The sequence below is a fragment of the Orycteropus afer genome, unplaced genomic scaffold (assembly GCF_000298275.1).
Source record: "Orycteropus afer afer isolate SDZICR_OR568_19922 unplaced genomic scaffold, OryAfe1.0 scaffold00030, whole genome shotgun sequence".
Lineage (NCBI taxonomy): Eukaryota > Metazoa > Chordata > Mammalia > Tubulidentata > Orycteropodidae > Orycteropus > Orycteropus afer.
The window spans coordinates 12,777,019-12,788,386 of NW_006921617.1; the positions used below are offsets into that span (position 1 = coordinate 12,777,019).

Sequence of the window (11,368 nt, forward strand, 5' to 3'; positions counted from 1 at the left end):
TACAGGCATGTGAATTAAACATTTACCTCAAGTAGACACACGCCCTGGAGAGAACAATCATGGGAGAAGGAAGGGCTGCTTATGCACAGGGAGAGAGCTCAGGGCGCAGAAGACTACGGAGGGATGGACACTGGGAAGAGGTAACTATGGGGAGGAAGTGGGAGGGGAGCTGTTGCATTGTAAATTTTGGTCAATAATATGAGACAAAGTATATTATGTGAACTGCTGTATGAAAAGTGAATTTACACTGTAAATCTTCACTCAAATCAAAATAAAATTTAAAAAGAAAAAAGAAAAAGGACCAGACTTTCCTTACCTATTTAGCAGATATATTTACCCACGTACCTACTCACAAATTATTGTCTGTTGTTACTATTATTGCAGGATTGTATATGATACAGCATTTACCAGAGTTGTCCTTTATTATATACCTCAGTGTGTTCCTTGGCTTTTGCCATGTTGTGCTGCCTTTCCCTTCACCATAATTAACCATTGTGTGCTATCTAGTTGTGATTTTCCTTTCCTCCCCCTTACATTCCTGATGACCATCAAAGAATGTTTCTGCATGTAAACCTATTTTTGACTTTTTATAATAGTGATCTCAAACAGTATTTGTCCAAAATAACTCAAAATTGTCTTATTTCACTCAATGTAATGTGTTCTAGATTTATCCATGTTGTGTTATGTTTCACAGATTCATCATTACTCTTTATCATTGTGTAATATCACTATATGTATGTACATTATTTATCCATTCATCCCTTGATGGACATTTAGGTTGTTTCCATCTTTTTCCTATTGTGAATAATGCTGTGTGACATGGGTGTGCTTATGTCTATTTATATTACATCTCAAAATAACAAACGGTGAGGATGTGGGGAAATTGCTGGTGAGAAGGCAAAAGGGTCCAACTGTTGGGGAAAACAGTGTGCCAGTTCCTTCAAAAAACTAAAAATAAAGCTACTATATAACCTAGCTTTTCCACTCCTAGGCATACACCCAAAAGATGTGAAAGTAGAAACTCAAATATTGAGATTTGTGTAACAATGTTCATTCCAGCACTATTCACAACAGCCAAAGGTGGAAGCAATCTAAATGTCCAATAACAGATGAATGGATGAACAAAACGTGCTACATAAACACAATGGAATACCAGTAAGTACTCCATCAGGAATAATGAAATCCTGATACATGTACAATATGGATGGAGCTGGAAGACATTATGCTGAGTGAAACACAGCAATCAAAAAACGACAAATACTGTATGACCTATACACAAAAAGGCAAAGACCAATATGTATAAAGACCAATATTTATCAGTGTTTACCAGGAGCAAGGGAGGAGGAAAGGAGGAAAGAAGATTATTGCTTATGGAGTATTTTCAGCTTATAACCAAAAAAAAACAAACTCACTGCCGTCGAGTTGGATCCGAGTCATGGTAAGCCCTCTTTGGGTTTCCAAGATGGTATCTCTACGCAAGTAGATTGCCCAACCTTCCTTGCGAGGAATGGCTGGTGGGTTTGAACTGCCAACCTTCTGGTTAGCAATCAAATGCCTTAGGCACTATGCCACCATAGCTCCCTTTCAGTTTATAGTGATGGAAAATTAGCTGTGTTGTACAGCCAATTATAATAAGTGCTGTAAAAAGCTGAGTTGACAAAGTTATATGACAAACATACATACAACAATGACCAAAAAAAAAAAAGTAGCTGCTAAGATCGCTAGGTACAAACAAAAACCTCATGGGATTCAGTTCCTGGTGGCATAAAAGAGCTCTGATGGTGTAGGGCCTGAGGTATTTGACTGCTAACCAGAAGGCTGGCAGTTCAAATCCACCAGCTGCTCCACAGAAGGAAGAGTGGGCAATCTACTTCTGTAAAGATTTACCACCTCAGAAACCCAATAGGGGTCGCTATAAGTCAGAATCGACTCTATGGCAGTGAGTTTTGTTTGGTTTTGGTTTTGGTTTTAAGGTCATGGTTTCATGGGATACCCCAGTTAAATGGCCTAAATAACATGCTTAATGTTTCTCTACCTCCTAGTTCACTGCCTAGTGCCTAGGGTCTAAAGAGCTTGCAAGCAGCCATCCAAGACACAATTGGTCTCTATTTGCCTGGGGCAACAGAGTAAAAAGGAGAGTCCAGTATAGGAGAAGATAGAATATGGCTAATTACTTCCATAAACAACTGCCTTCTTTTTCCATAAGCCCAAAAGAAATGGATGGTGCCTGGCTACCACTACTGAACATTTTGACCAAAGATTCTATAGAAGACTCCTAATCAAAAGAGGGAAATGCAGACAGAATTTCAAATTCTCATGGATTCCAGATTTTCTGGAGCCAGGAAGGCTAGATGAATCCTTGAAACTATTGCCCTGAGATAATCTTCAAACCTTAAATCAAAAATATCCCTTGAAGTCTTCTTAAAATCAAACAACAGCTTTGCTTATCTAGTAAAGAACGTTTACCTTGTATATCATGTTCTTTGAAGAGTTATCTATACAGGATCAAACTGACCAGGCAACTTGAAAGATCAGATAGGAACACTGCTGTTGTTATTAGGTGTCACTCATAGGGATCCGATGTACAACAGAACGAAACACTGCCTGGTCCTGGAACATTAGTTTATGTTAATGGGGGACGAACAACTCAAAAAAAGAGTGTGAGAGTGGTTGCACGACTCAAAGAATAAATCAGTGTCACTGAATTGTACATGTAGAACTTTTAAGTGGTGCATGTTTTGCTGTGCATATTCTCAACAACAGCAACAACAGAGCAAATAAAATTTTTTTTTTTTTAATTTGTATCATTTAAAGATATACTAAACACTCCTCTTCCCAAGGTTTGGTCATTGTTCATGGGAGTATCCATAAATTAAACCTGAACCATAAATTCAAACATAAGTCTCCTGAAATAAAAATACAAAGTTTGTATAGCAAAAAACTACAGGGCCCACACACAACTCTGAGAAAATATCTCCATGGTGAGGAGATATGAGAAAGATTCACAATGACCCAATCATTCCCGAGTTCTCAAGTTTCACAGAATTTTATGGTAAAGGTTGTCCATTTCTTAATTCCCTAACATACCACATGAATTGTGCGAGTATGCAGGGAAGAAAGCATGAATAATCAAAGGCAACCTTAGTTCTCCTTCTGGTAAATATGTGTTTTGTTTAACTGACTATGAAATATGTCAAATATACAAAAAGGTGTAACAATGTAAAAAAACATTTATGTACTCACCACCCTTAAAACAAAATATTGCCAAAACAATTAAAGTCCCTGATGTAGTTCTACCAATTGTTTAACATTCCCTTCAATGTTCACTCTTCACCTTGAACTTGCCTGAACTCAGTATCTATCATTACAATGCAATTATGTATACTTTTTACCATACATGTACATATCCCTAAACCAATTACTGTAAAAGGGGGTTGCCCCTCTGGGGGAGGGATATTTAGCAATGTCTGGAAATCTTTTTGGTTGTCACAACCAGGAAAAGGGATGCTACTTACTACAGCTAGTGGCAAGAGGCCAGGGATGCTACCAAACATCTAACAATCACAGAACAGCCCTTCACAGCAAATAATTATCCTACCAAAGTGTCAATAATGGCCAGATCAAGAACCCCTGCCCTAAACAATAAACAGTATTATTCTGCACTTTAACATACTCTAGGTTTTCTTTCCAACTCGACTTAACATTTATTTTCTCTTCTGCACAGTATTTCACTATAAAAAGTAGCACAGTTTATTTATCCATTCTCCTGTCGAAGGACTTTTTTTTCAAATTTTTTGCTTTTACACAACACTGCTATGAGCATTCTTATATAAACCTCTTTGTGCTCAATGAGATTCTCTCTAGGGCAGTGATTTTCAAAGTATTGTCCTCAAATCCCTGGGAAAATCCCCAACACTCTCTTAGAGGTTTCATGAGATCAAAAGTATTTTCATAATAATATGAAGATATTATTTGCCTTTTTCATGTTGACATTGCACTGATAATGCAAAACCCAAAACAAGTAAAACAGCTGGCCACTTTGTCGTTGTCAGGTGCCATCAAGTCGGTTCTGACTCATAGCAACCCCATATACAACAGAACAAAACACTACCCTGTCCTGCGCCACCCTCATAATCATTGCTTAAGCCCACTGTTAAAGCCACTGTAGCAATCCACCTAGTTGAGGGTCATCTTTTCATTGACTCTCTACTTTAACAAGCATGACATCCTTCTCCAGTGACTGGTCCCTCCTGGTAACATGTTCAAAGTACATGAGACAAAGTCTCACCATTCTCCTTTCTAAGAAGCATTCTGGCTATACTTCTTCCAAGACAGATCTGTCCACTCTTTTGGTAGTCCATGCTATATTCAATATTCTTCACCAGCACTAATCCAAAAGCATCAATCCTTCTTTGGTCTCCTTATTCCACTGTCTAGTTTTCGCATGCATATGAGGCAATTGGAAAAAAATGCCTGCATCAGGTACCTTAGTTCTCAAAGTGACATCATTGCTTTCTAACACTTTAAAGAGATCTTTGCAGCAGATGTGCCCAATGTATCTATCACTTCATTTCTTGACTGCCGCTTCCATGTTAATGGTAAATCCAAGTAAAATGAAATCCTTGACTTCAATATTTTCTGTTTATACTGATGTTTCTTTTAGGTCTAGTTGTAAAGATTTTTGTTTTCTTCGTGCTGAGGTGTAACACATATTAAACTGCAGCCTTTGACCTTCATCAGTAAGTGCTTCAAGTCCTCACTTTCACCAAAGTTAGCATCTGCAGATTGCAAGTTGTTAATGAGTCCTCCTCCAATCCTGATGCCACATTCTGCTTCATACGGTCCATTTTCTCAGATTATTTACTCAGTGTACACATTGAATAAATATGGTAAAAGGATACATACAACCTTGATGCACACCTTTCCTGATTTAAACCCCATTAGTATTCCCTTATCATGTTTGAACAATAGCTACGTGCAGGTTCCTCGTAAGCACAATTATGTGTTCTGGAATTCTCATTCTTAATGAGACATATCGATATCATATATTTCTTGATATAATTGATACACTAAGAAGGGCACATGATATTCTTGCCAAAAATACATAACCTGAATTTAATCATGAGAAAACATCATACAAACCCAATTTGATGGATATTCTACAATATCATTGGTCAATACTCTTCAAAAGTCAGAGTGACTGAGGAACTAGCGAAGACCGGAAGAAACTGAGACACAACTAAATGCAATGTGTAATCCTGGATTGGATTCTGGACCAGAAAAAGAACACTAGTAGGATAATTGGTTACATCTGAAAATGGTTTGTACATTAGTTAATAATACTGTATTAGTGTTAATTTCCTACTCTGTTAGGAAACCCTTTTTACTAGTTTTGCAACTTTCCTGTAGGTCTGAAATTATTTCAAAATGAAAAGTCAATTTTTTTAAAATGTTAACTATTATATAATAAATACCAAGTACTACGTATAATAAATAGTAAGTAAATCTTGAAGAAGCATTAACAACCTGAGATATGCAGACGATACAACTTTGCTTACTGAAAGTGAGGATGACTTAAGGCACCTACTGATGAAGGTTGAAGAATACAGTCTGCAGTATGGATTACATCTCAACATAAAGAAAACAAAAATCCTCACAACTGGACCAATGAGCAGCATCACAATAAATGGAGAGAAGATTGAGGTTGTCAAGGAACTCACGTTGCTTCGTTCTACAATCGATGCCAACGGAAGCAGCAGTCAGGACATTAGACAACGTGTAGCATAGGGAAAGTCAACTGCGAAGGAACTGTTTCAAGTGCTGAGGAGCAAGGATATCTCCTTGAGGACTAAGGTGCGCGTGACACAAGCCATGATATTTCCAGTCGCCTGGTATGCATGTGAGAGCTGGACAATGAATAAGGAAGACCGAAGAAGAGTTGATGCTTTTGAGTTGTGGTGCTGGCGAAGAATGCTGAAAGTACCGTGGACTGCTAAAAGAACTAACAGATCTGTCCTGGAGGAAGTGCAGCCAGAATGCTCCTTGGAAGCAAGAATGGCCAGACTTCGTCTCACCTATTTTGGTCATGTTGTAAGAAGGGACCATTCCCTGGAGAAGGATGTCATGCTTGGTAGGGTGGAGGGTCGACGAAAGAGGGGGAGGCCTTCAAGGAGATGGATTGATACGGTGGCTGCGATGATGGGCTCAAGTATAGCAGGGATTGTGGGGCTGGCGCGGGATTGGGCAGTGTTTCGTTCTGCTGTGCATGGGGTCGCTATGAGTCGGAAACGACTCGACGGCACTTAACAACAACAACAACAAATCTTGAAGAAGGTAATAAAACATAATGGACACCTATTGTTAAACAATCTGAAGATTTTAAGAATGTGCAACTACAAGCATACGTCTTATACACCACTGCTTGTTGTTACTGTTGTTATGTGCCATCGAGTCCAAACCGACTCATAGCAACCCCTCCTTGGGTTTCTGAGGCAGTATCACTACGGAAGTAGATTGCCCCATCTTCCTTCCAAGGAGTAGCTGGTGGGTTTGAACCGCCAGCCTTCTGGTTAGCAGTCAAGTGCCTTAGCCACTATGCTACCAGAGCTCCCACTGAATATTGGTAAACTGTCCCCAGAGAGCAATTAGCCAACATCTATCAAAATTCTAAACTTGCATACCCTTTGATATAGCAAATCCACACTTCAGAAGTACTCAACACATGGGTACAAGGATATATGCACTACATCATTATAAATAAGAAGTCCTGAAAAAACATAAATCCCCATCACTAAAGCACTGGTTAGATAGATCACTGCATCTAGTCACTGGAATAGCAGGCAGCCATGAAAGAATAAGGTAGACATATACATGCTAACATGGAACAATCATCAGTAATATGTTTGCAGTGTGTACAACATTCTGTAAGAAAACACAAGAAACTAGTAACAATGGCTGCACTTATTTATACTGTATCTTTTTTCCTCCCCAATTTGGCCTTGTACATTCATCTTTTTCAATGTTAAAAGAAAAAATACCAGCTAATAAAAGGAATACATTTTTATGAATTACCTATCTGCTCAAAACCTGAGTTTGCTTGTGTTAATTTCTTGCACAATTTACTGCTAAGAGTACTTACAAACGTATTTCATGATTTGTTAAGCTTAATCAAACTCAATTATAATGCCTTAGAACCTATTCATAAAGCCATTCTGAAAAGTATCAATTTTAAGTGCCAAATATTTTACTGAATAGAAAATAAAGACAAGTCTATGTAAAAATGCATAGATTAAAATAAACTAGATGCTTATTTTGTAAGAACAAGCTTTAGGTTCAACACATTATGTAAAAATTCTAGCGGCAATAACACAGTCCCCTGATATTTAGTGACTCATTGCCGGATATAGGAAAGTAAGTCTCTGACATCACCTTAAGAATGAAACAGGATGTTAACCAAAAAAAAAAAAAAAGACTATCAAGTGTCACCTATCTTGAATGGGAAAAATTATTTAACACAAAGAAATGGTTCAACAGCTTGGACTGTTCCCCTAGGATATAAAGATGTAAAATTAAGCAATTTAGGTGAAAAATCATTCCACAGCGTCCCAAGTATCATTCGGCTACTGAACTCCATCAAGCCACTTGTATGCGTTACAGGCAAGGCAACACCAAAAAAAAAAAAAAAAAAAAACAATCAATGGCCCCTCAGTATTGTAATCGGTCGACAGAACACCATATGGCAAGGCAAGCCTCCCATCAGGCAGTTATCACTTGGTGGCTAATTTCAATGGCTTATTAGGCCTCTCCACACCCCTTCCCTAGAGGAAGAGAACTGTCTGTTGTCTTCTCCGCGCTTTCTGTCTTCCAGGATTAAAGGCAACCTGGTGATAATGCTACCATCATTTCCCTCGGAGAGGTCTTTTCTGCAAGTTTTTGTTTACTAGGTTATTGAAGCTAAAATTCCCTTTAACTCTTTCCCTTTCCGTTCATTCCCGCCGGGCGCGGCCGGCGAGACGTTCCACCCAGGGCTCTCCTTGGTGGTACTGCGGCCCACCGCACCTCGCCTGGTCCCCCCACGCGCACAGGCCTGGGGTCAGGTGGCCGTGCCTTACCCGTTGGCGCGCTGTCCAGAATGCGCAGGTCGTAGGCCCCGGAGCAGCGGTAGTTGGCGGCGGTGCCGTTGTCCCACACCACCACCACCTCCTCGGGGCTCTCGAAGCTCCGGACCGTGCCCACATGGCCCTCGCCGCCGTCCTGCTTCCCCCACTTCCAGTCTGGGCCGCGTACCACCCGGGCCCCGACCCCTTCCACCATCACCCGGTTATTCCGGGAGTTACTCATCGGGGCCCGGGCGACGGGCTCCGCTGCTGCCGCCGCTGCTGTCGCCGCCGGGGGGCCCGTGAGGGAGCTTGGCCCGGGCCAGACCCTCGGCACCGGCGGGGGTGGCAGCGAGCCTTGGGTGACGTGGGAGTAACTCACGGGGGCGGCGGCGCGGTCCCCGCGAAGCCCACAGCCGCTGCCCAGCCGTCGCCGCCGCCGCCGCGCCCCCTGCTCGGACTGGAGCCCGGACCGCAGCGGCTCGGAGGCGGCGGCGGCGGCTGGTGGGCAGAGGGGAGGGGGCCGTAGGCGGGGACTCCCCCGCTTCCTCCGAGCTCCGCGGCCGGGCTACAGCGACGGCCGCCAGGAGACCACGCTATCGCCCGGCCGGGAGCGCGGGGAGGGCGGGGGGCCGGGAGAGGCTGGCCCAGAGGGTACGGCGAGGGCGGCGGGGAGCAAACTCAACTGCCGGCTTTTTTTCTCCGCCGGCCCCTCGCCCCAGGGTCGGCGCCTGAGCGTCGGCGCCGCTACCTCCCCCGCGGGCAGCGGTGGTACCTCCCGGCGTCCGGCGAGCGCCCGAGCCCCTTCTCTCTGCCCCCGCGCACGCCGCTGCGTTCCGCCCCGCCACAGAGTCCCCGCCAGGCGAGAGCGGCTCCACATCCGGGTACTAACGCACCCGATGCCCGAGCTGCAGCTTCTTAGAGTGACTAGGAGGGGACTCCTCAGGCAATAACTAGGGTGGAAAGGGTTTCCGAGGAACGCACAACTGGAGAAAGAAAGGAGAAGAAAATCGATCCCTAAGCGTCTGTCCCCAGACCAACGACACTGCGCATGCGCTAGGCCTTAAAAAAAAAAAAAAAAAACAGCGAGGGGAGGGGAATGGAGGCACGGCACTAGCCTGAGGCGACGTAGGGGCGGATCCCTGGAGTAGTCGCTGACCGGTGGCGCGGCGCGCCCCATTGGTTGTGAGAAAAGGAGCCGAGCAAGTAACTCCACCGGGCGGGCCCGGAGGTGGGACTGAGAAACTGATGCTGGGGCTGCGACCTGGGGTGATGAAACTATGTAGCTTTGATGCGGTCAGTCTTTCTTTAAGTTCTTGTATATCTAGATGTATGGTGTACTAAGTGTGAATTTGGAATATCATATTGTTTTCGTCCTTTTTTAAAAATGCGGGCGGGGAATAGGACAAATTAAGAGCTACCTGTGTTTTTGTATGTGTGAATTGAAAACACTTCAACCATAGTGGGTGTTGAGGGATGTGTTTTTAAATTAAGCAGAATGGTACTGATGATGTGAGCAATGGGTAAAGCCCTTCAGAAAGTTTGTCTTGGCTTAACGCGGAGTCAAGGTGGTAAAATAGGCTCCAAAGAATACAAGACGTTGGGAAAGGCAGTTTACAAGCACTTGCCCATTGGTAACTACTCCTACCCTCATTGCAAAATGCAACCTTGAAAGAAAGATAAGAGGATTCCAAGAGTAGTTTCTGGCTGCAATTACTTAAATGACACTATGGTGGGTAGGGTTTAAAATTATTGTTCTCAAAGCCCAACACAAATGCATTGTTAGTATAAACTGTTAATTTTTCCTAGAATCTAGGGAGAAGGGAATACTCCAGCAGAATCAAATAATCAAGTGAAAAGACAAGAAATGGAGTTATAAAATGGAGGCAATTAATTGTTATATAGTGAGATACATAAAATGTCCTTAATTTTTCATGTAATAAAACTGAGGAAAATGCCAATTATGAATGCCAAAAAACAGCTAAATTGAGACACTAAACAGATTGAAAATATTTGCTCAGAATAGGCCAGCCAAAGTTTTCCTCAGTCTTTTAAAATATTTTCACCCTGGAAATTTTGAATGTGCTATTGCTAGAGTTAGTCAAGTACAACTGTTCAGGTAAGGACACTATTACGGATTTCTGCTCTACCAACTCATACTCTTCTGTTTGAGATCTTTTCTGGTGTCCTTTCTTTGTTAGCCAGTTAAATTGATCACATGAATAATTTGGTAAGATTTTAGAATAAAATGTAGCCACTGTTATAATTATACTTGTGGTTAACTTTGTAAGATTAATTGAGTCAAATTAACACTAGCCGAGGTGTCAGACCCTTAATAGTGTATATAACCTTGCACTTTACATCAACTATAGCAATAATAAGGAGCCATGGTGGCGCATTGATTAAACTGCTCAGCTGCCAACCCAAAGGTCAGGGGTTGGAAATCACCAGTCACTCCACAGGAGAAAGATGTGGCAGTCTGCTTCTGTAAAGATTTACCGCCTTGGAAACCCTATGGGGCAGTTCTACTTTGTGCTATAGGGTCGCTTATAGGTCAAAATTGGCCTGACAGCAATGGGTTTGGCTTTTTGGGGATATATCAATAATGTTTGATTGTGTTTATATTTACTATGACAGTCTACTATTAAAATAGGCATTTTTTTTAGTTAAAAAATAATAACTTTACTGTCAAACTGATTCTGACACATAGTACCAGAGATCAATTACAATACCTTTGGATTTTATTTGCCCTTCAATGATGATCTGTACTTCCTTTCAGTGGAAAGGATTTTAGGAGATGATCTAATCCAAAGATTTTCTCCCCTCCCCAAACCCCTTTGTTCTTATCCTGCATATTTGATCATAAAGAGAACTAAGTATTTTCAATGAAGCAGTAAGGCTGGCATCCACCTGTGGTATTCCTTTCCTCTTATACTTTCAGGGGCTCAACAGCAACAAACAAAAGCAATAGGAATTCATTGAAATGTCTTCAGTACAGCTTAGCTCAAGTACGAAAAACTCAAATTACCTTGATCCCCCTTTGCAGTGAAAATAAATGGGACCAAAACATTAATAAACTTCTCCGGAGTTGTATAGAAAGTTAAGAGATATAGCTAAGATAACCTATCTACTGTTGTGTGTATTTGTCTTTATTACATTCCCTTCTCCATCCCTTTAATGTTGTTGTTGTTGTTGTTAAGTGCCGTCGAGTCGTTTCCGACTCATAGCGACCCCATGCACAGCAGAATGAAACACTGCCCGATCCCGCGCCA

At 42.0% G+C, this 11,368-nt stretch overlaps 1 protein-coding gene across 1 annotated transcript in view; it reads right to left on the minus strand.

The window, feature by feature from the left end:
* The window catches only part of MIB1 (MIB E3 ubiquitin protein ligase 1), a 234,167-nt gene extending 225,827 nt beyond the window's left edge, over positions 1-8,340 (minus strand). The window contains exon 1 of the mRNA XM_007935594.2: positions 8,112-8,340. Within this exon, the coding sequence (XP_007933785.1) occupies positions 8,112-8,340 (229 nt within the window). The remainder of the gene's footprint in view (positions 1-8,111) is intronic.
* Between the last annotated feature and the right edge of the window lie 3,028 nt (positions 8,341-11,368).